The sequence below is a fragment of the Vanessa tameamea genome, chromosome 4, assembly GCF_037043105.1.
Source record: "Vanessa tameamea isolate UH-Manoa-2023 chromosome 4, ilVanTame1 primary haplotype, whole genome shotgun sequence".
NCBI classification, from domain to species: domain Eukaryota; kingdom Metazoa; phylum Arthropoda; class Insecta; order Lepidoptera; family Nymphalidae; genus Vanessa; species Vanessa tameamea.
In genome coordinates, this window is record NC_087312.1 from 9,347,758 (window position 1) to 9,369,511 (window position 21,754).

Genomic DNA, 21,754 nt, shown 5'->3' on the forward strand with positions numbered 1-21,754 from the left:
TTGTTTCAAGAACAATTAATTTTTCTGTTTTACATCCACCAGGCAATTTGTGATAGTCATATTTTTACTGGTGGAGGGGCAGCAATAACTCGTTTTACGGCTACGTTTTAATTGTGAGTGAGCCAGTGTATGAGACAAGATTCGTCGGTTGGCCGCCCATCGGCTGTGTTGTATGGTATGGTATTTTTTTGTTACCCCTGTAAGAAATATAAGAGGTAACCCTTCATAGACGCTGGCCAGTGACCTCTTACCTATAATCTATTCAGTTGTTAATGATTCTTAAATTTTAAGGAGCGTCCTAATAAAAATACTAATTTTATAATTTTAGTATCTTTAAAAATAACCTATGTTCTAATTGTAATATAGGTCAAATTACATAATTATACTCTTTTAATAGTAACAATATCAACACAAATATTATAATGTCGTAAAGATAACCAATTCAATTGAATTGCACAAGATACCTTTGCTATATAACAAAAAATATCATTGTATATTTAAAATAATCATCAAAAAAATCCGAATTTATTTAATCTACATATTATAAATCTCAAAAGATTAGATTACGGGTAAAATTATATATTTTAATGAAAATACAATACAGTATACTTCACATACGTAAAATACAAACCCAAAACCCAAAAAAATCGTTCGTTTTCAATTCTATTAAGCTTAAATTAAAAATTTCAAAGCTCCAGTGGAGCCCTATTTGCCATCGCTAGATTTGTTTGATTTAATAAATCGTTAATAGGCCAAAGTATGGCCTTTTTAAGCTAAGCAGACAGTTAGTTATTAAAAACTATCTTATGAGTCTTATATTTGACAAGATGCATTAATGATTTCTGGATCTCGCCTATTAATCACTAATTAAATTAAAATACTTAAAAAATCTATTTTTAGTTTTGAAAAAACAATATGAAAAAGGAGTGTCTCCGCAAAAACAAAAGAGTATTTGTTAAAATTCAAAATAATATATAGAGTCGAATCTAATTTAACAATCACAAATAATTGTCACGATTATGCAGAATATATGCCGAAAGGAAAACAAATTTTCATTGAATATGATAAATGAATCTCTATCAAAGGTACACTTAAAATTACATTTACATGTACATTTCAATCTGTGTGTTCCGTCGGTCAGTACGTACATATATTTTCACATTGTTTTAAAGTGCCCACAGAATCTATTTTAATGTAGATAAATACGGTGTATAACGTAATCCATAGATTATATCGGTTATATCTTTGTCCATGACTGGTTATAAAAAATATAAATTCAAGGGCAATGTTAAAAAAAACAGCAATTAAATTCTAAAAAAACTCTACTTTGAAAGTGATGAAAGTAAGGTTACGGTTACAAGTGATTGAGCATCAGTTTTTCAATGTGAAAAGTACTGTATTTTAAGTATCTTATCTATTTAGTATAATAATAGTGTATCTCTTCCAATAAAAAAATTGGAACGGAATTTCTGGTTCGATTTTTAATCAATCAGCTTGTAAATTTCAGTTATAATTATGAGTTTTAGAATTATGTTTCTAATTATATTCTATTATGAGTTTTAGATGTAGTAAAATGTATTGAAAAAAGTGTATTTATTTTTGTCTTTTACAGATAGGTATTACTAATTTAGAATATACTGAAAATTATATTTAAAAAATCAATTAATACTCATTAATATACCTATTGCGTTATATGATTTAATGTTTTCGTCAAACAAGAATAGATACAATGCTTTTAAGTAGCGGAGCAACCTTACTAATGTACTATTAAAGCATTTATAGGATTAAAAAATACCGTAGTACCGTAGTAGTATCCTTTAAGATATGAACAAATAAATCATAAGTAGATAAAAGTCGAATAGAACAAACAATAAAAATGTACTTGTATACATGTTACCGGCCATGACTCTTCCACTTAATTTAATCCGTTTCAATGTTATACCGGTCAATGTACCAATCTTTTATTTATTAACCAATCATGTACACGATCGATGTCACATTTTATATTTACCAACTGCACCCAACAAATATTCCCAGCTACCGTCACAGATAGCAAGAGTCAATATTAAATCTGATATTAATGAAAATAAGCGATATCTATACTATAACAAACATTTAATTTACTCTGAAGACGTAAACTTTCAATTAAATCTCTATAAATGAGGAAAATGCGTAATGTATTTTCTATTATCGCGTAAGTATGGTACCTTAGTTGCTTTTTTTGGTTTCTATTTTATTTACCTTTTTTTTTTAATGAAGTCTTTGTAAAATGTCTGCCGTTTGTCTAACCAGTCATTCGGTCAATTGGTAATTTTAAATTAGAATCTTATACTCCTTAGCATGAGAGGTATTATAATATTAAAGATAGTTCTTAGTAAAAAAAAGTAAACTTCGGCTAAACTAATATTTTATATAACCTACTATACATGAGCTTATTATTGTTTTAGTCGCTGTTCCTGAATTTTGCCACCTTAAGCCCAGGCCTTACACATAAATCTACTACAATTTGTCAATTTATCTCAAATAAATCGAAACGTGATCGTTGCCTTTTCGCGATTTTTCTATATACACACACACACATTTTTCTACACACCGATTCAGTTGCATTTCGGTCGATGTTAGATCGGAAGAGAATCGAAATCGTATCGATATAATTTCGAGTAGAAGTTGATCGTCGAGGAGTTTCGTAAATCAGTTCGTATGATAATATCGTAGTATATAAATTGGTTTCGGTGTTCCTCTTCTTTATATTATTTTTAATAGCATCTAATTGCTTTTATTTTTTAATAAAATACTAGTGAAAATTGTGTTATAGTTTTTTTTGTTACATTAACATGATTCAGATGCTATCGCTATTTATTACTTGTATGACAATATCTGATTCTCCATCTATTGTGCGCATGAGATGGCAGGTTTTATCTAGTTTTGATAACAAGACACGCTGTTATTTCATTTGCATGATCTTTCATTATCAATTGTTTTTTATTTATAATATAAATTCCTAAATTTCAACTTTAGATTGTAAATTAAATTCATCCGAATAGAAGTCGACTTATCATGTTACAGGAAATTCTGTTGAATCGGTAATCGGCGTTAAACCGGACGAGGACCGGTCTTATATCAAATCAAAGTCAAATTATACTTTATTCAATTATATAGGCTTATACAAGAACTTTTGAATCGTCACTTTATAGAACTGTATTAAACGTCAAGCTACCACCGGTTCGGAATGTAAATACTACCAAGAAAAATTCGCAAGAAACTCGGTATATATTAATAGTTCGGATTACTTGGACTATTGACTGGTCTCCATTAAAAGCATCAAAAAGTTTAATTAGGATTTATTTATTTTTATCGTACATGCTGGCAACGTCATTATGACGGGGAGAAAACGGGACAGCCGAAAGTGTCATAGTTAAGGGAATATCAAAAGGGAAATATATTATGAACGAAAACGAATAGACTTACATTTCGGATATCATAGTGTCTGATAATGAGTTGATGCCTAACCATTTTCGATATATATAGAGTCTTAGCCCAGGGTAAGATTGACAGATTTATTCTGATACCTCGTTAAACACGTAATCGGTGGTTCAGAGCCTGATCTTTCAGGCTGTATCAGATTGCTATTTCTTCCAATTATGAGAGATACAGTGTAATTATGTTTGCGAATACATTGCTCTACTAAAATATCTCCTGTGCACAGGGGTTACTTTGATACCTTGGCTGCCCGAGGCCTATATAGAATATTACCGCTTTCTGTGAAGTACAAGAAGTGTCTTTAGATGCTTATTACCACTTTTATTTAAAATATTCATATGGGGTTATTTGGAAGGTGTTACAGTCACAGAGTTAACAGAGGCCGCCCTCTAGATTTTCCCGCCTTAGGAATAGCACTACTCGGCTACTAGGAAAGTAGCCAATACGCAACAACCTATTTCGCTATAAGTCAGAGGAGTTAATTAAAGTTAAAATAATTAATATATAGGTCATATTTGGATGAATAATAATTCTCACTTTCCAACTAGAAATGAAGGGATCACTAATGCAAATTCAACTTACCTTAGTATATTTTATTTTACATGAAAACTTTACGATTTAATATGAACTTACTCTCTACAAATTCAACAACTAAAGAAGAATATTTTTAACTGATGTTATATATTATAATGATAACGCAATCCCTTTAGGATTGGACACATAATATTCACGTTAAACATTATTACAACATCCTCGCGAAAAAGTAAATTTACTTATCAGTTAAATAAATATTTTGCTAAATTTTATGCCTGTGTATTACACATGTAATATAGAGCAATGACGATTTTACCGAATATATATATTCTAAAGAATTACATTCAATTTATCGAGATAAATTAATGATAACTATATTGAAGCTTATAGTGTAACTGAAAATAAATATTGAATTTTCTTTTAGAGTAAATTAAACTAAAATGTTTGGTCAACAGCTTATCTACCACCCGACCTTTGCGTGTTTTTCACTTTAAAAAAAGTTCTGATGTCAATTTCATTGACTGATATTAATATTGTTGTCCGTTCCGTAAAGGGTTACGATGTTTACACGACAGGTTTACTTTACAACGTGAACACCGGAAGTGTTGAACAAATATTATTAAAAATATTTTTAGTATAGTCCTCTATCAAGATAAATAAAATTTTAAAGTATTTTATGATATTTCTATTGATGTGTATGTGTAGCAACGTAAGTGGCCATTTGTATGATTATGTGGACCAGCGATTTTCAGTTAAGATTTACGTGTTTTATACACCAAAGCCCATATCAGCTATTAAATGATGATTGAAATTATATTTTATATAATATCAACTATAACTGATGAAAAAATGTAACAATTTATTCATTTAAAATCGTTTTAATAGACATTTTCCAATAACACGTTTCTTAGTTCCGTAGTGGTTATGAAACCTCAATTTCCTCGGCTGAAACACAATAGAGACGTCGTGGCCAAGCTCCAGACGACTACAATGTTTCTTAGAGAAACATTTACGTGTCTGTTTCACGGTTCACTGAATTCGTACAGTTAAAATTGTTTACGTTCTATTCTATGAGCTGTCAAATGTTATCTTGTGACTTTGCTGGTATAAAGTACTGTTTATTTAAAAATTAAATCAGTGTCTATTAGGTATTTTACAACAGAACAAATAATAGTCTACATTTTAGTCAAGGCATGTTTTTAGAATGATATGATGTTAGGAAAAAATAAATGTTTTTAGCAGGATCAATACGAAGCATAAGTTATTATTCACGCATTATAGCACTATTAAGCCTCCTGATCCATTTTGGTCATAGCAACTACAAGGGAGACTATTTGCGCAGAATATACAGCTCTATTTTTGCTATTATAAACAAGTAACTTTTAAAAACGATTCGCTTTGCTCAGATAGAAGACTAGTCTGAGTTAACATTTTTATACCCTATTATATGAGTATTACGTTACGCATTATAGTTATTGTATCCGTTATTCGTAATTTTCTTCAGTATAGATTCTCTGAGAATGTACTCCAAAATCACAGCATAACACAAGTGTGAAATATCAGAATGTCATATGCGATATAGGCTATAAAATTAAATAAATATAAAATTCATAGTACACGTTTAAAAATGGCGTAGCAACATATTTCAGTAATGTTGTCAACATTTCACGAGTGTAATACGAAATGAATTATTACAGTGTAGGCCCGATGGCATCTCTTCTCTCGTGATGCGTATTTCTGTTCCAGAGTTAGCACCGGTCTTAATGTGTGTTTTCCGATTGTCCTACACTTTGGGTGTAGTCTTGAACTCTTGGAAGACTGCGTTTGGTGCACCCGAGATAGCGAACTAAAGCCATAACCTTCCTTGTTTTCCAACATAATGGAGTCCATAATTAACTTTCAGCTTCTGCTAAAGATAAAGATGAAGATTTACCAGTTGAATAGCGATCGTTGTTACGGTTTACCTGGCTCATCGATGGGCTGCAGCAGTTGAGTTCAAGGCGAAGGAATTAGCAGTCAATGTGGATATAGGGTAAGCCTTCGATCGGTTGTGATACAAATCACTTCTTTCGAAGTTCCTTTTCTATAGGGATCTCGGAAAATTAAGCAACTGGATCACCAGGTTTTTAACAGATCGTAGCACAATTTGAGTACCACCAGGCTGCGTTCCATCTCTTACTATTGTTATGCAGGCGACATAATGTAGACATTTTATACAGACTGCGCTAATATTTCTCGGGAACACGTCGAAGAGAATCGGATAAAGCTTGTGTCTGAAATCGAATTGATGTTATGCAAAACTGCGGACTGATGTCAACTATATTTGGTTCGATTCAACCCCAATAAAACTCAAATTCCGCGTTGACCGGTCGTTCAGTTTCGAAGAAACGAAAGATGAAACAGAACTTTACGTCAGCGCATCGCCTAAAACTCTACAAGGCGCAAAACCTGGCCTACATGAAGTTTGCTCTCATCTCTGTATGGGAACTCCCCAGTACCCGCTTCTTCCATTTGACCGCATTTAACAAAAAGCGACTCTAACTCTTAACTATTGGTTGAATTTTAAATAATCATATAACCAAAATAAATAAGGCCAATTAAAATAAATAGCGCCTTTGCGTTTATTAAAGCAAACACTTTTTTATGAAATTAAGCTAACTTGTAAAACGAATGAACTTGATTTTAAAATGTAGAGGTGAGGAGATGTATCTTATATTGGTCTCACCCCGAAAAAGCGTCAAAATGTATGAATTAGAGAGAGTATATAACGTGCATTGAATATTTCGGTGTTTATAATTTAGAATTAATACATGGGTTTAATAAAAGGAAAATTAAGTAGCAGGTTTTGAAGGCAGATTTTTAAGTTTCTCTCCAATTCCATTTTACTCTAATGAGTATTGACACGATTCTTCAAATTTAACCACTAACTTCAAGAGTCCCAACTAAGGATTGTGATGGATCAATTTTTACTTCTATATGCCGTATACAAGATACCTTCACTGAAAGACTGTTTTATAGCCAACCTTATCCATTAATCCGATTTAGGCGCCAATAAATATATATATTCAAATAAAATGCATGTGTACATTTTTTAAAGTGTATTATACTACTTATGACTACTTTATCGGGTACTTTATTTTACCGGATTTTCATATTTATCAGAAGTACAACTTTGTTTCTAATTTTGTATTTTTTAACTAAAAGTGGACCTGATTGTCGTGGAATAAGATGTATATTCCGTTAGATAATGTTTATTATTATTTGTTTTGCAAGTGAAAACGTAAAAAATAATATAAAAATAGTAATTACCTCTATAGATGCGATGGTAAATGAATTCTAAAGGAATTATTACATGTAAGTTACATAAATAAAGGCCACAATGTATAAGAAATTTATTATAATTTGAAAGTCTATTACAAACTCAATCTTATTTTACAGGAATCATTTTAAGCTTACTAATTGACTAAGCAGATCTAAACTTAATTATGCTCATAAGCGCACATTATATAGTATTAATAACGAAAGCACATCACTCTTTAAGCTGAAGTCTTAACGATCATAAATCTTTCGAGTCTTCTGGTAGACATAGGAACATTTTGGAGCAGAAAACGTTGAAACTGTTGCATGCGTTCAGCAGCCAGCTCGGCCTGTCTTTCCATACAATGAACACCCAAAATACTGGAACACCGAGTGCTATGAAGGCCACACCGATCCCAACCTCCATAGGGTGAGTAAAACAGGAGAAGACTACAAGGAATGTACAAATTATTAGGAATGCTATTGGTAGAAGGAGGTTGACGCGGATCGGTCGTTGCAGGTCAGCGCGAGTGTACCGCAACCACAAGAGTCCAGCCACTGAGCACAAGATGAATAGAGCTTCCACCGCAGTAACGTACACGATCAGAGACTCCACGTTGTTGGACAGCAGAAGCACGAGTGTCACAAGGCACTGTAAAGAAAAAAAAATTAATTAACATTTTTATATAAAATAAAATATTTTGCTAACTTGGATACCTTAGTAGGATCTTAAGAGACCTCGGTTTTTTATCACTTTAAAGACTCAATTCACCCAATTGTTCAAATAGTCAAACATTATTTAAAGATGCCCCAGTTAAAAGAGGTCGAAATGGTTTCGAGTGGTAAAAATGTATGTTTTATGATTTTTATATGTACATTTCATTTTTGTTTGATATTTACTAGATGAACAATATGAAACCTACAGTTTAAGAAAAACTGTTTAATTTACTTTCTATTTGTGTGCTACCAGCTTTATGGTGTTTTTCGATGTTATGAATTTGATCTAATGTCAGGATTACCAATATTTTAATTTTAAAAAAATTATGTAAAGTCTACGAAATAAACCTAATTTTTGCAAAAATACGTGTCGCAAACTTTCCAGGCCAATATGCAAAACGATAAATTATTAGTAATTGTCTTACTTATGTATACTATTTGAGCTACATAGTCCCAATTACAGAGGTAAACAATAAAAATCTAACAAACCTTTGTTTCGATTTAAAACTCTAATTTTATTTCCAGTAAAAGAAACATTTCAACACCTCCTAAGAATTAATAATTAAAGAGATAAATTATCTATTTATCTATCTATGTGTATAAATAGATATGTTACACCTCATTTTACTCGTAAAATTATTCAGATATATTGTGAAATAATAACATAAACTTGAAACAAATTTAGAGCAACTTTAATTTTATTTTAATTTTAAATATGATTGTACTGAAATGGACAACTGAATCAATGACTTTACCTTATTTAATTCTCCCACTCTTAACTTTCGTCGTTGTTACTTAAAAAAATTATACATCTGGTAAGAATGATTAATTTTATTTAAGTTTTTTAATATTATTTAATGCTTGTTTATATGTCGAGTGTGTGTTGTGATTTTTAAAATCATTAAAATATTTCTAAGAAAACTGGTCTTGATCTGTAGACAGTAGACACATCAAGTCCGTAGGTATTTATTAATACTCTAATTTATTTAGATTTTATACAAAAATCGTTACAATTTATGTCAAGGATAACAACTGTCATGTTGTATAAATGAATTACACGTAAAAAAATCGCTTTCCATTTTTAAAATCGAATTCGTAATTTGCTACTATGTTAATCTAAATTCTTTGCCTATGATTTTTTCTCTTACAAAGCTGACATTGTACATACTGATAGTATTATCGTCATGGTTATTACAGATATTGTATTATGAACGTATCAAAGCGTTACTACTTAATGGAATGGACAAAAAAATAGTATTATATGTTTTCTTATTAGTTCTGTCAAAATGGACATTTTAACTAACAATAATTCGCATAGAGTTTAATTTTGGTACAACTCTTATGATAAGTATACTTTAAAAACCGTCCAAGTGCGAGTCGGACTCGCACAACAGTAGGTACAAACATGTATTGATATCGAGCAAAATAATCAAATTATGGCGTTTTTTGTATGGGAGCTTAAATATTTATTTTATTTTGTTTTTAGTATTTGTTGTTATAGCGGCAACAGAAATACATATATAATTTGTGAAAATTTTAACTGTCTAGCTATCGCGGTTTTTGATATACAGCCTGGTGACAGACAGACGGACGGACCGACAGCGAATGCTTAAAAATAGGATCCGGTTTTTACCGTTAGGTACGGAACGCTAAAAATGAAATATGAGAAACTCCCTTTAATCCAATGTCTACTAAAAATATTCGATGTCAAAGGTGGATTTAGTTAATTATGATCTTGCCATTTTCATTAACCTTCTACTACTCTGTGTATCGCTGCCTTATGTATTGATACTCTGTTGAAGAAAACGTCACAACAATTTTTCACTTATCGTTAGTATTATAAAAACTTTGTTTCAACTAGTTGACGATATTAGTCATGGTACACCTACAATCAATTTGTATACAATGTTATATGTAGGTATACAAGTTGTACTTAAGTAACTGTTCTATTTTTATTATTGCAAACACCTTCCATGATTTATTTTAGGTAATGTTTTTTAAACAAGTGGTAAGAATATTTAGTGGCGGTTAATGACTCTTTTATGACATTTATTACATTTCAGAAAACCTTTCTATACTATTTGGTCATGAGAAATCAATTATTAATAATTGAAAGTATTCTGCATATAACGAGTAACACTGTATTATTAAACAAAGATATATAAAATATACGATTTATATTTCACTGTTATCTGTCCCCTTCACCAGCCATCAGGTTCAGGCTCCTAATTATGGAGGGCCCCTCCATCGAGCCTGATGGTCAACAATCATGCTCAATTTATTTGAAATGAAAACAAATATAAAATTAAAGACATACCATAAAAATAAGTGAAGGCACAGGTGTGAGACGCTTTATGTCGATGAGAGAAATCGCCAAAGGCAAATGTCCGTTCCTTGCTCCGACGAAGAATAGCCGTGAAGATGCATAAATAGCTCCATTGAGAGATCCGAAAGTACAGAGTGCCACGAAGAGAGGCATGATCCACGACATAACACCCAAGATTTTCTCACTAAATGTTACGGCCACCGCTTCAGAGGCGCCAATCTCATTATTTGTAAGTACAGCGAAATATGCAACGTTGGTTAATGCGTAGACTAAGGTCACCACTGGCATGGATATGCAGATGGCACGTGGAAGGTTTCTGAAATTAAGGAACGTAAAATAAACATTTGTTTATAAATATTATTAATAAACTGTCTCATGTTTTACTGCTTACAGAGTAATGTAAATGTGTAAGTAAATATTTATATAAAAATTAACGTCCAATAATAATTAAATAGATCGCATTTCATAATCGCAAACTTTCATGAGCTAAAGTTTGTTGACTTTTTACTTTTTACTTTACCCCAGAAAAAATGTACCCAAACTCCCTAACTTACACCCCTCTTCTACGTTCTCACGCGGGCGAAGCCTAGTATTATTATAAATGAGAATAAATTTCATAACATATGATATATATTATTTAATATAGATAAGTGTAGAATGTTACTGATAATGCAAATTTTTGTATAGAAAAATTGTATTCTTTAAAGAATAGACTGAAACTGATAACTCAAATTAATAATTTAATAACAAGCATTATTAAATAGTGCTCCATTCCTGCAATATATTGCAAAATTATTTAATAATGTACGGAATTTATCTAAGTAGTTTACAGCAGTAGAAATTGTCTATTGGAACATCTTAATATAATATCTTAATATGATATACGCTACAAGGCTAGTGTCAGTAGTGTCTATGTCAGGTATGACTTTACAATAATAAGTATATAGAGTATTTAGGGATATACGAGTCAAGAGATTTAGTATTATAACTAATACGAGGTATCCGTCTTTGTAATGCAATTTTTCGTGTCTTAACTGTTTCCATGGTTTTGCAGATATATTTATGTGATAAATGTTTTGTTAAAAACCGATTAGCTTTTTAAAAGTTAAAACTCACTTGTACGGTTCCTTCAGTTCTTCCGTTACAAAATTCAAATAATTCCAGCCGGAATACGAGAAGAGGCCCGTATAAAAAGCGATAGCAATATTTCCTGGTTCAGTAATAGTTCCCTGCATCATGTTTTCAAGGTTCTCAGTGTGACCAGAGAATAAGTACCACAAGCTGGCGAAGAATGTTATTAGTAATGCTAATATTTTCGCCGCTGTAAACGAATCTTGGATACGAGTCACCCATTTCACGTTGAAGCAGTTAAGAGCTGTCAAAAAACCTGAAAAAAAAACTTTTATTATATAATATATTTTTTAACCATAAAATGTTTAATAATCACGATTGCCCTGAATGAATGAATTAATTTATATATATCGCAATGATGGAGGTTGATTTGATTCTAACGTTAACCATCCAAGTTGGTTCAGACTTAAAAGCTATTGTTGAAAAAAAAAATCACATAAATACATACAAGAGCTCTAAAAAAATTACACTAAATACATTACTTTTGGGCAGGTGTGGGAAAATTACCTCTCATTTCAGGAGAAGATTCGAATTTTATTCTATGACGCTGCTGCAATGCAGGTCGCTTAGACATTGGATAGACATATGGCAGAATTTAACTCAATCATACAGACGCTCATGATATTTTACTTCACCATCGAGCACGTAATGAAATATAAACGCAATTATAAATTTGAATATTCATTGATGACTCTGAATTGGACGCGCAATCATCTCTTTTAGTGGCTTTTATCAATAGTTATTAATTAAAGATTATAACTTTATATTTGTTTAAAAATTGAGGAGAGGAAGAGGTCAACGATAATAAAATATTTTGAAAACATAGAGAGATATTTTAAATTATTATGGAAAACCGTTATCAGAGAGTTCAGAAATTTTAATAATAAAGTGTTTTAATTAGTTTGTTTTTGTATCTTATAAGATATTGTATATCAAATGTTTTAGCATACCTACTAATTATTTGCATAAGCTATGTTTTCTCTTTTATTAAAAAAATTGTATATATTATAGGGCACTGACAGTAGATTTATTTTAAAGAAATATTTGTCGTCATTCGACTCACGCAGTTAACTAATTATTTTATTTCATTGGGCCCCAATATGCCTCGAAGAATTATTATTTATTGTCAAGCTCATGCCCATAAAACAAATTATAAATTCTTCATTCATTGAAAAAAAATCTATACACAGATAGGCAATGAAAAAGCAGAAAAACTTTTTCCTTCGCTGTTCGTCAATCGATAACTTTTTTGTATTATAAATAAACTTTTAATTAAATAAATTTGTTCTTCTCAAACTTTCAATAATTATTATGGACGAATTTTGACGACAAAGCGAACACTAGTAACAATAATTCTGTATTTTATTGTTTTTATTTTGTTAGAATAAGTTAATTATAATTATTATTATATAACGCGTCATAACCTAAAGTTGTCTTAGTATATTTCTATAATGTTAAACAATAAATAGTTTTATTTACATAGACATTTAATTATAAACAAAATTTGTCCCAAAATATTTGGTTGAAATTAATTTCGGTAAGTAAAATGTTATATATAAGGAAAGTAACAACAAAAATGACTAATGATTGTACTTACAGAGTTATAATTAATTTTAAAAGAATTATCGTTTTTTCTAAGTACATATTTATACAAATAGAAATTATGTTTTATCGCCTTTACTAATAATAATTGGATAGGGTTGGAATAGTAATACGCCGATTTCTGCCTCTCTGTCGTAATTACTAATTTTAAATTCAAAAGAAGAAGACATAGTTGTTTTTGCTTTATAGAATAATTAATTTTGAACACCAATATAATTCACATAATAGATTGCATGAATTTGTGCACCATGGGCAGTCAAAATAAATATTTAGGTAGACCGAAGTTTCACAGTTACGGCAAAGCTGGTTTAGAGGACAAATATAATCACAGCAAGTCATTACGGGCCCTTATGTTACCTACGATCGGATAATTTTGCACAGAGTACGTGTCAGTATGATGCGGGAGGAAACCGTCATTATCCTGTCAGGCACAATCAGTACTGCGCGCCACCACAACGACAGTATAAAGACGCGGATGGAGGCGACAAATAGATGCCCTGGCTAGTATTCATTCATTTTTATTGCATCGACACTGACACGATTTTTCTCGTGAGATTATGAATTATAGTTTTTTTGTAAAGGTATTTATATTAGTAGGGTTAGCTAGAAATTAAAAAGTTTCATTTTTAACAACTACATAATAAGTAGTCAGTTAATTCATAATCAGCGATAATTTTATCTGTGATAATTAATTAATAATATGTTTATCACAAACAAATAATTGTTTTTTTTTTGTATATCAGCATGGCAAACGTAAAAAGGACTGCGGTAGGTATTATATTATAGGATCGAATAGGCCTGCCCACAGGAAGGATATATTGATTTTAAATAATCGGAAATATGGTATTAAGTTTATAACTACTGCTAGCGTTCAACCATTTTCACTTTGTCTATTAAAATAATCATTATGGTTCTTAAGCGTATGTATATTGTGACGCTCGCGTAAGTACAACTACTTTATTAAGAACATCCCGAAGGGAATCTCGAGCTCGAAGATTATAAATAGCCGGTATAGCTCTTTTTTCAAGAACGAATACAGTTTTAATGGCAGCATCGTTACCACGGCGTAATTTATGTAATTTATGTAATATGTGTATGTGTGTAACTTAAAAAAGATAAGAGCAAGGTGATAGTAAACTGTTAAATTATTTCTCACTGTAATTATTATTACTTTTAAAATTCGTCACGAGATGTGAAATTTATTGTGCTGTCATTTATTCCTAAAGACAACATCAGTCGCATTAATATTATTGAAAACATAAAACGACTATTGTAAATAATTAATTACGTTCCACGAAATAATTTTTATTAATACTTTTTACCAGTAAGAACATATCAAACATCGAAACTGTTTATTTGGTTATTCGAAACCAACGAAGGAAATAAATAACCGAAATTTTTAAAGCCAGTTGATATGAAAAAAGTGCAGTTTCTCATCGACGTAAGTTACAAGACTGTTCGTAATTTACTACCATTATATGTACGATTAAATTCTTCATAACATCAAATGGACGTTCACCTCCACGCAATAAGACATACCAAAAAGTCGTATCATTAATGTACTGCGAGTATCTTCACTGGTTTAAACAGAAACGGTTGTTTTTAAATAACCGAAAGACCACGACGTTGCTGTGCAAAGAGATTATATTTATTTACGTACAAAAGAATAACGAATTTCTGATTGATGATACGATGGGAACGTTTCGAGGAATAAATACGAATTTAATGAGCGCGTCATGTTTCCTGCAAAGTTCTTATGAAGACAAGGGTCTTTAAATATTTTTGGAAGTACGAAACGCAACATGATTTATAAATTACTGACCAATGTTTCCATGATGGCATTAAAAGAAATAAAAGTATGTAATAAGACGAATATAATTTATGATACAAAGTATACATTGTAACTTGAGCGAGGAATATATCGACGGCCAATCTCATTGGAGACTACGAAATACAAAGGATAAGTGCCCTTTAATATGAATAGGGTATCTAATATTTATCCCATTTCTATATTTTCAAAGCCAGCAGATAGGTCAGCATTGCGACTTAATAGGATTTACTTCAGGGGCAAGATGAACAGCTTTATGTGTTTTCCGAGGCGCGGAAGTGCATCTTCTGAATTCTGCTACTGAAAAGTTTTTGACAGAATATCCCAATAACATTTTATTTGTTATACCCGAGGTTTGGTCACCAATATCCGTTTGCAGACTAGGCTTGCGAGCTAATCATGAATACTATATAATACTAAGAGAGGATAATGAAAAATCATAGGCATTATTACGTAGTTTACGCGTTAGTTCCTATAATAATAAAGTTCTAATATTATAATCAAATAGTTTCCTATGTAAAAAAATAAAAAATGTTGTATTTACATGTAATAACAGCAGCTATAAGGCTCACAGCATCTGCAGGAGGTTCACAAACTGGCCATAGAGGCTTAAGTATGTTTTGAGCAAAAGTGAGTGCTGTGATGGCGTTGCCAGTGGGCACCAGGATGAACAGCGCCACCCACAGGTAGAGGAATGCTGGGAGATCTCCAAATGCCTCGCCAATGTAGGCATAGTCACCTCCTGATTTTGGAATCATTGTACCTGAAATTAATATTAAGATATAAACACATTTGCAACTTATTCCGTACATATGAACTTAAACAACACACGATTTTTAAGTTAGATCTTCAGTCTTGACTGATGAGCATTTTGTATATGAAATTATTATTAATAATTTCAAACAATGTATAAGAATATTTCGTAATTATTTTGTGATTTTAATTTGCGGATTGAATATAAATATGTATATTTTTGTTACATACTACTTCTTTCTATTTACAAAATCAAAGGTAACGGTCTTAACTAAGAAATTTTACAGGAAATGTATTAAGCTCGTCCAGTCTCTGTCGCTCAGAAAAAGTAATTACATATTATGCGGTAATTTTCATTGGAAATACGTTGGACAGTTAAGTTCAATAACCTCTCATAAAATTACATATTCCCAGTAACAGTTTACCTTTTTCCACGAGCCTAATTAAACATGTAGTAAGTTACTTCAGAAGAAATAGTGTTATGAAATTTAATCCAATCAATAAAATATAGACAAATTCTATTAAATTAGATGCAATAAGTTACTGATCATTTACAAAACGATACAGTTTTAAAAATATGGTTTGTTAATAAGACTTTTTTGATCATAAAATAAAATTTACTTTTATAGAATTGTTAATAGTCCAATTAAGAATTTAAATATTATTATTAATCGAATTATGACAAAAATATGAAGCACAAAACTGGATATAATGGCCTCGGCCATTTTTATTCTATATAAATAGTGCCACAATATAAATACATAACATAAATATATGAAAGACGCTATTAAGAAAAAATATTAAATTAGTATTACAGTTTAATCATTGTATTCTCTACAAATAATTATAAAAGATAACAATAGAACCATTACGATATCATATAATTTTTTTATTTATTTATTTACTAGTAAAATCTGCCTCGGTCTAGCAGTTTATTAGTTTACTCATAAGTAGCAAGTCTCTCCTTATAATGCTTGCATAGAAGCGAAGATTGATACTTTCTAGACTATAACAAAAACTTGAAGTCGCTGACATCGACAAGCTAGCTAAATGATTATGGGCTGAATTCCTTTATTAACTCGTTTTTTAGTTTTGAATATGCACTTAATTTTTTTAAATATTATAATTCTTGTTATCAACTAACTATATATATATTTTGTTTAACTTTTATACTAAATTATAGTAATTTTGACTTTGTATTTAATTACCTTATTTATTTAATTAATTATCGTAGTTAAATAATGATTTAATTAGCTATCTATTTATAAAAATAAACAAGGATATTTACATTACATAATGTTAAATAGGTCGTAAATGTCCCGGAGAAGACCTCCTTACTTCTAAACCCAAATATATCATACAAATATCAATGGACGCGGAAAAATCTACATCCGAGAATCTGTCCTTGTCGCATTCGAAACTTATCGCCGTAGACCTACATTATACTGGCTCTTTAGAAAATCTGCGTCGGACTATTTCATTGTTATGTTTTTTAATAACAAGTGTGGCTACAAATTATAAGTATAAAGACTTTAATGAATACAGAAAAATAAGATATTAGTGACATGAACAGTTTCAACTTTTTCTTAAAAATAAAAATAGACTTGCTTGGGCAAAGAGAGTTCGACAGCGAGTTCAATAATCTCACTGCATTCGTAATGGACTGGGATACACGGATACGAGTATAACCTAGAAGTGATAGATTTAGCAGCTTGGCAATTTTTAATATCACATCTTATATTCTCTTAAACCATCATAAAACTAGTAACTGTGCTATAACACACGGATAAAAACCAAGTCTGCTACATTTTCAGGAGACTTCTTCACTAAGCTGTTCGTGAATAAGGTCTAGGACACTATTAATAAAGGAAGAGAATATTAAGGAAGAGTAGAAAGAAGTACAGAAATAGAACAAAAGTGAGCTAGTGAAGTAGGCTATATATTTTTAGATAAAGTAATATAATATGAGCATTCTTGATATGATGATGATTACATATCACTGAGGCGCAAAAAATCATACAGACGGAACCTATTTGAATAGAAATAAAAGTTTAACGAGATGAGTCATCTTCGACACATTTTTAGAACAGATTTTATCATCTTACAACAGCTGATATTGTTGAATTCATGTTTCTTACTTCATTTTTCCATGCAAAATTTAAGATAGGTAGGATGGTAGGATAACCCAAATAAGTGAAAAGTTTCATACAGATCCTTTTATCTGCACTACAGGTTACTGCAGATAAAGGGAGGTCGTGTCAGGTCAAACGGCACTTCAACCTACTCGGGTAAATATAGTTATATATTGGTATAATCATATAATTGTTTATATTTGAGATAATAATATTATATTATTAAATATTTTTGTTCCAAGATCATTGCAGTTCGAAATTTAGGTAATTCAATTTTATTAATTGATAATGAATATTAATGTCACAATCATTAAAATTTGACGTGTAGTTTTTTTTGTTGTAGATCGTGTCTAGTTTAGTCTAATATTTTAGTTTTAGTTACGTTTGAAACAGAAATACGAGATAATAAAATTATAAACATTAAAAGAAATCGCACTTGTTCTAGCAATATTCGTTTGGTGACATTAGCAAGAAGGCATCGTTAAGGTTTATTTGACCTTTGACAATGTACATATACTTATATAGCTACATATACTTATATACATTTTTGCATTGTTAGTTTGTATAAATAGTTTTTACCGTTATTTAGATAAGCTATTGAAATAATTTCAACTTTTTTCATTTAAGGCTCGTACTACATTAAATATAGTCGGACGTAAAAGCTGCAATACGCTAAAAGTTACATTGAAAGTCGATAACTCGTTGCATAAACATTCGCAGACGCCAAGTAAGCTTATTGATTCGCTGCCTACACTGTGCTAACGCAGTCTTTAAGCACAGGAAAGCACGTAAACTTTCTACGTTTTAAACTTTCAATCTCCATGATGTTCTATTATTATAATATACAAGTTTCGCTTTCGTTCGGCAAGCGTCAGTGTGATTAAAACTTTAGAGCGATACAATATAGGCCAATGTTAATCGGTTTTAGCGGTTTTATGTCATCGTGTACAGTCAGAGTAAGAAAAACTTCGTCAATTTTCAATTTCATTCGTTTATTAAGTCGTAAACTCTTAGTACCTTTTGAAACTAAAGCACTAAACAGACAACTGCATATAAAATTAAACTAACATAGTATGATAACTTGGTTCAAAATAGCGTAACATCTTTGGACATCTAGTGTCATATCGACATGAAACCTTTTTAATGGCCTAATAAGTCATTACAAGATTTAAATTAGATATGACATATATTTTCTTGCAATATCTTGCAATCTTAAAATAAAAACGCTTGTAATATTATTCGGCCGTTATTTTAAGTGACGGTTAATGTAATGACGTGACTTGTGATGAGTGGTTCCATCGGCACCGGGAAGTGGTGGTGATTCCTTGGCCTGCAAAAGCGGCGGATATAAACCCTATCGAAAATCTATGGGGTTTGATGGTGCAGCGGTGGATAAATAATAACGATAGAACCAAAGCAGCTGTCTTAGAATATAGCCGAAGTGTTTGGGAGAGCTTCAGAGGAACCGACATATTCTCTCGCCTTGTTGGATCAATGCGACAGCGTCTACAAGCTGTGATTGATACGAAAGGCGGATATACTCGTTTTTAATAAAATAAATAAGATTTGTTTAAATTAATAAATTTTACCATAATTACTATTTATTTTTACTATTTTATTTACTATTTCCGTCCTGCTGTTTCACCCACGTTCCGGAAAGATTTTACGTTTTTCCGGGATAAAAAGTGTCCCATATGTTATTCCAGAACAAATTCTATCTGTGTGCAAAATTTTATTCGTTCAGTAATTATTACGTGAAAGAGTAACAAACATCCATTCATACCGCAGAGAAATCAGCCAGACTTTCGCGTTTATAATATTAGTAGGAAGTAGGATTACTACTATGCACTCTCTTTTATAAGATACAAGACAATGTCCTAATCTCCGATGTTACACGAGCATTCACGAAGGACTATGAGGTTTTGTGAAAAATTGGTAATTGTCATCGCGATTGCCGGCTTCTTCTTATTATTATTATAGCTTTTAAACGCTATTATACTCTTTGCTAGATGTGACTTATTTATATAATGACATTGCGACGCAATATGTCATACTCAATCGGTAAAGCAGATTATCGCTCATACTGAGCACACGAAAATAGATCTTCAGGTGACGAACCTTTTCTTACCCCGACTGTACAAAGAAACTACATAAATTTAACTTTTTTTTATATTTCTGGCCTATTTATTATGAAAATTCTTTATTTTAAACAGTAAAATGTTTGTGTAAAATAAATAAATCGATGAAAATAATAATATTATTTTTGTATACTACAAATATTATAATCTTGATATTTATTTGGTCGGAATTTCGTAAAAAACAATTCTAGATTTAATAAATAGACTAATTAAAAGTTAAAAATGTTTCTTTTTTTTTGGTTGTTACGATTTTCACACATATCTAATAAGTAAAGACTGTAAGACAGAGTAGAGTAACACAGATTCAGAAAGTTGTTATCAAAGAAAAGCAGGTCACGGTTTGTAAAGAAATTTGAGAAGGCTACATTTTTAAGATAGATTTAATTTGTTTTTTTTTTACCACTATACTAATACTACATCTTTTGATTGAAGTCCAGACACCATTATATTTCCTCGGATAACGCGTTGGAAATGAAACGTTTAGACACTCATTACGTGTGACCATTTTCCGCTTGACGAATATTGTGCTTATTTTAAATCTTATTATCACTATACTGTAACTTTAAAAAATAAGTTAAATATCAGAGTTCAGGCGTATTAAGTAAAATGTTAATGTTTTTTAAATGCATACGTAAATTATACTGAATAACTATAAATAATAAAAACAATGGCTACAAAATTCACATTTTAGTTATTATTATAAAAATATTAATTACTTAACTAAATAATAAACCAATTATGTTAATCAAACTTGTCATGTAACTGATAAAAATCTTATTAGAAACGCACTTTCATGGCCAAAAAAAATCACTCACCTAATTCTGCATAACATAGAGCTCCAATCATCGACAGGAATCCAGACAGTATCCACACTATGAGCGCCATACCCTTCGATCCTGCGTATTTCAAGGCCAAGCTGGGGGACACGAAGATACCAGACCCCACAATAACTCCCACAATTATTGCTACACCATTCAATAAACTTAATTCCTTTTTCAACCGTACCCCTCCATTTGAACCATTTATTGTATTGTCACCACTTTCACCAACATCCATGGCCTTCGGAGTCAAACCTTCAGCTGCTGATACTTTCGTCATTTTCAATGTTTTATAAATATCAAACTTTGTCTTTAAATATTGAACCAAATTTTACACTTTATATTAAATGTTCAATGATATACACATGGTTTAGAAGATACATATTGGTGGCTCCTGTGGATATTCTGATCTTCCGTCATGCAAACATTGCATCACACTGCGTTAAGCTTTCGCGGGAAACACCACGTGCGATGTAAAACACCATTAAAATGGTCCTGTCCTGATAACAATGTGATCAAGTCGGTTGACCACTAAACAACTGCTGATAACACGCGCCGTAATATATGCACGCAATAATTATGCACAGAATGGAAATTTGAATAGGTTAAAATATTCAATTAAAAAATTATAGGTCACACATTTTACTTGTACAAAATTATTTAATTATTAATTTTGTATAAATATATGTTTATTAAATTTTAAATATTTTTTTGTAGATAGTTGGTCAGTCAATATTACGGGAAATTTATATGCCGGCAACGTTCGTAACTACGGTTCGAAGTGATACGAATGTACACACGTTCAACGCTCTCCGTCCCCACTTTACTATTCATTTTACTTCGTAAGTTAACCACGAGTCCGACAGTATAAATGAGTCAACATCCGAAACAGCGTATTATGAGGTATGTCCCGAACATTATGGTCCTTATGCACATTATATATAAAGTATATTTTTCAATTTAAGCACCAACTCACGAAATCATTGCCAAGTTTGAAC

General features: G+C 31.0%; 1 protein-coding gene across 1 annotated transcript; it reads right to left on the minus strand.

The window, feature by feature from the left end:
• Positions 1-7,391: 7,391 nt before the first annotated feature.
• On the minus strand, positions 7,392-21,598 carry LOC113394544 (large neutral amino acids transporter small subunit 1). Its single transcript, XM_026631891.2, has 5 exons — positions 20,754-21,598; positions 15,460-15,678; positions 11,471-11,741; positions 10,346-10,670; positions 7,392-7,963 (listed from the first exon to the last, which is right to left on the minus strand). The coding sequence occupies exons 1-5, from the start codon at positions 21,034-21,036 to the stop codon at positions 7,571-7,573; spliced, it is 1,491 nt and encodes a 496-aa protein (XP_026487676.2). The 5' UTR covers positions 21,037-21,598; the 3' UTR covers positions 7,392-7,570.
• Between the last annotated feature and the right edge of the window lie 156 nt (positions 21,599-21,754).

Excerpts from the sequence above, each read along its gene's own strand:
- LOC113394544 (XM_026631891.2), bottom strand. The coding sequence starts at position 21,036 with ATGACGAAAGTATCAGCAGCTGAAGGTTTGACTCCGAAGGCCATGGAT. Across the intron at positions 15,679-20,753 it reads TCTATGTTATGCAGAATTAG|GTACAATGATTCCAAAATCA; the intron begins GTGAGTGATTTT and ends TATTAATTTCAG. Across the intron at positions 7,964-10,345 it reads TGCCTTCACTTATTTTTATG|TGCCTTGTGACACTCGTGCT; the intron begins GTATGTCTTTAA and ends TTTTCTTTACAG.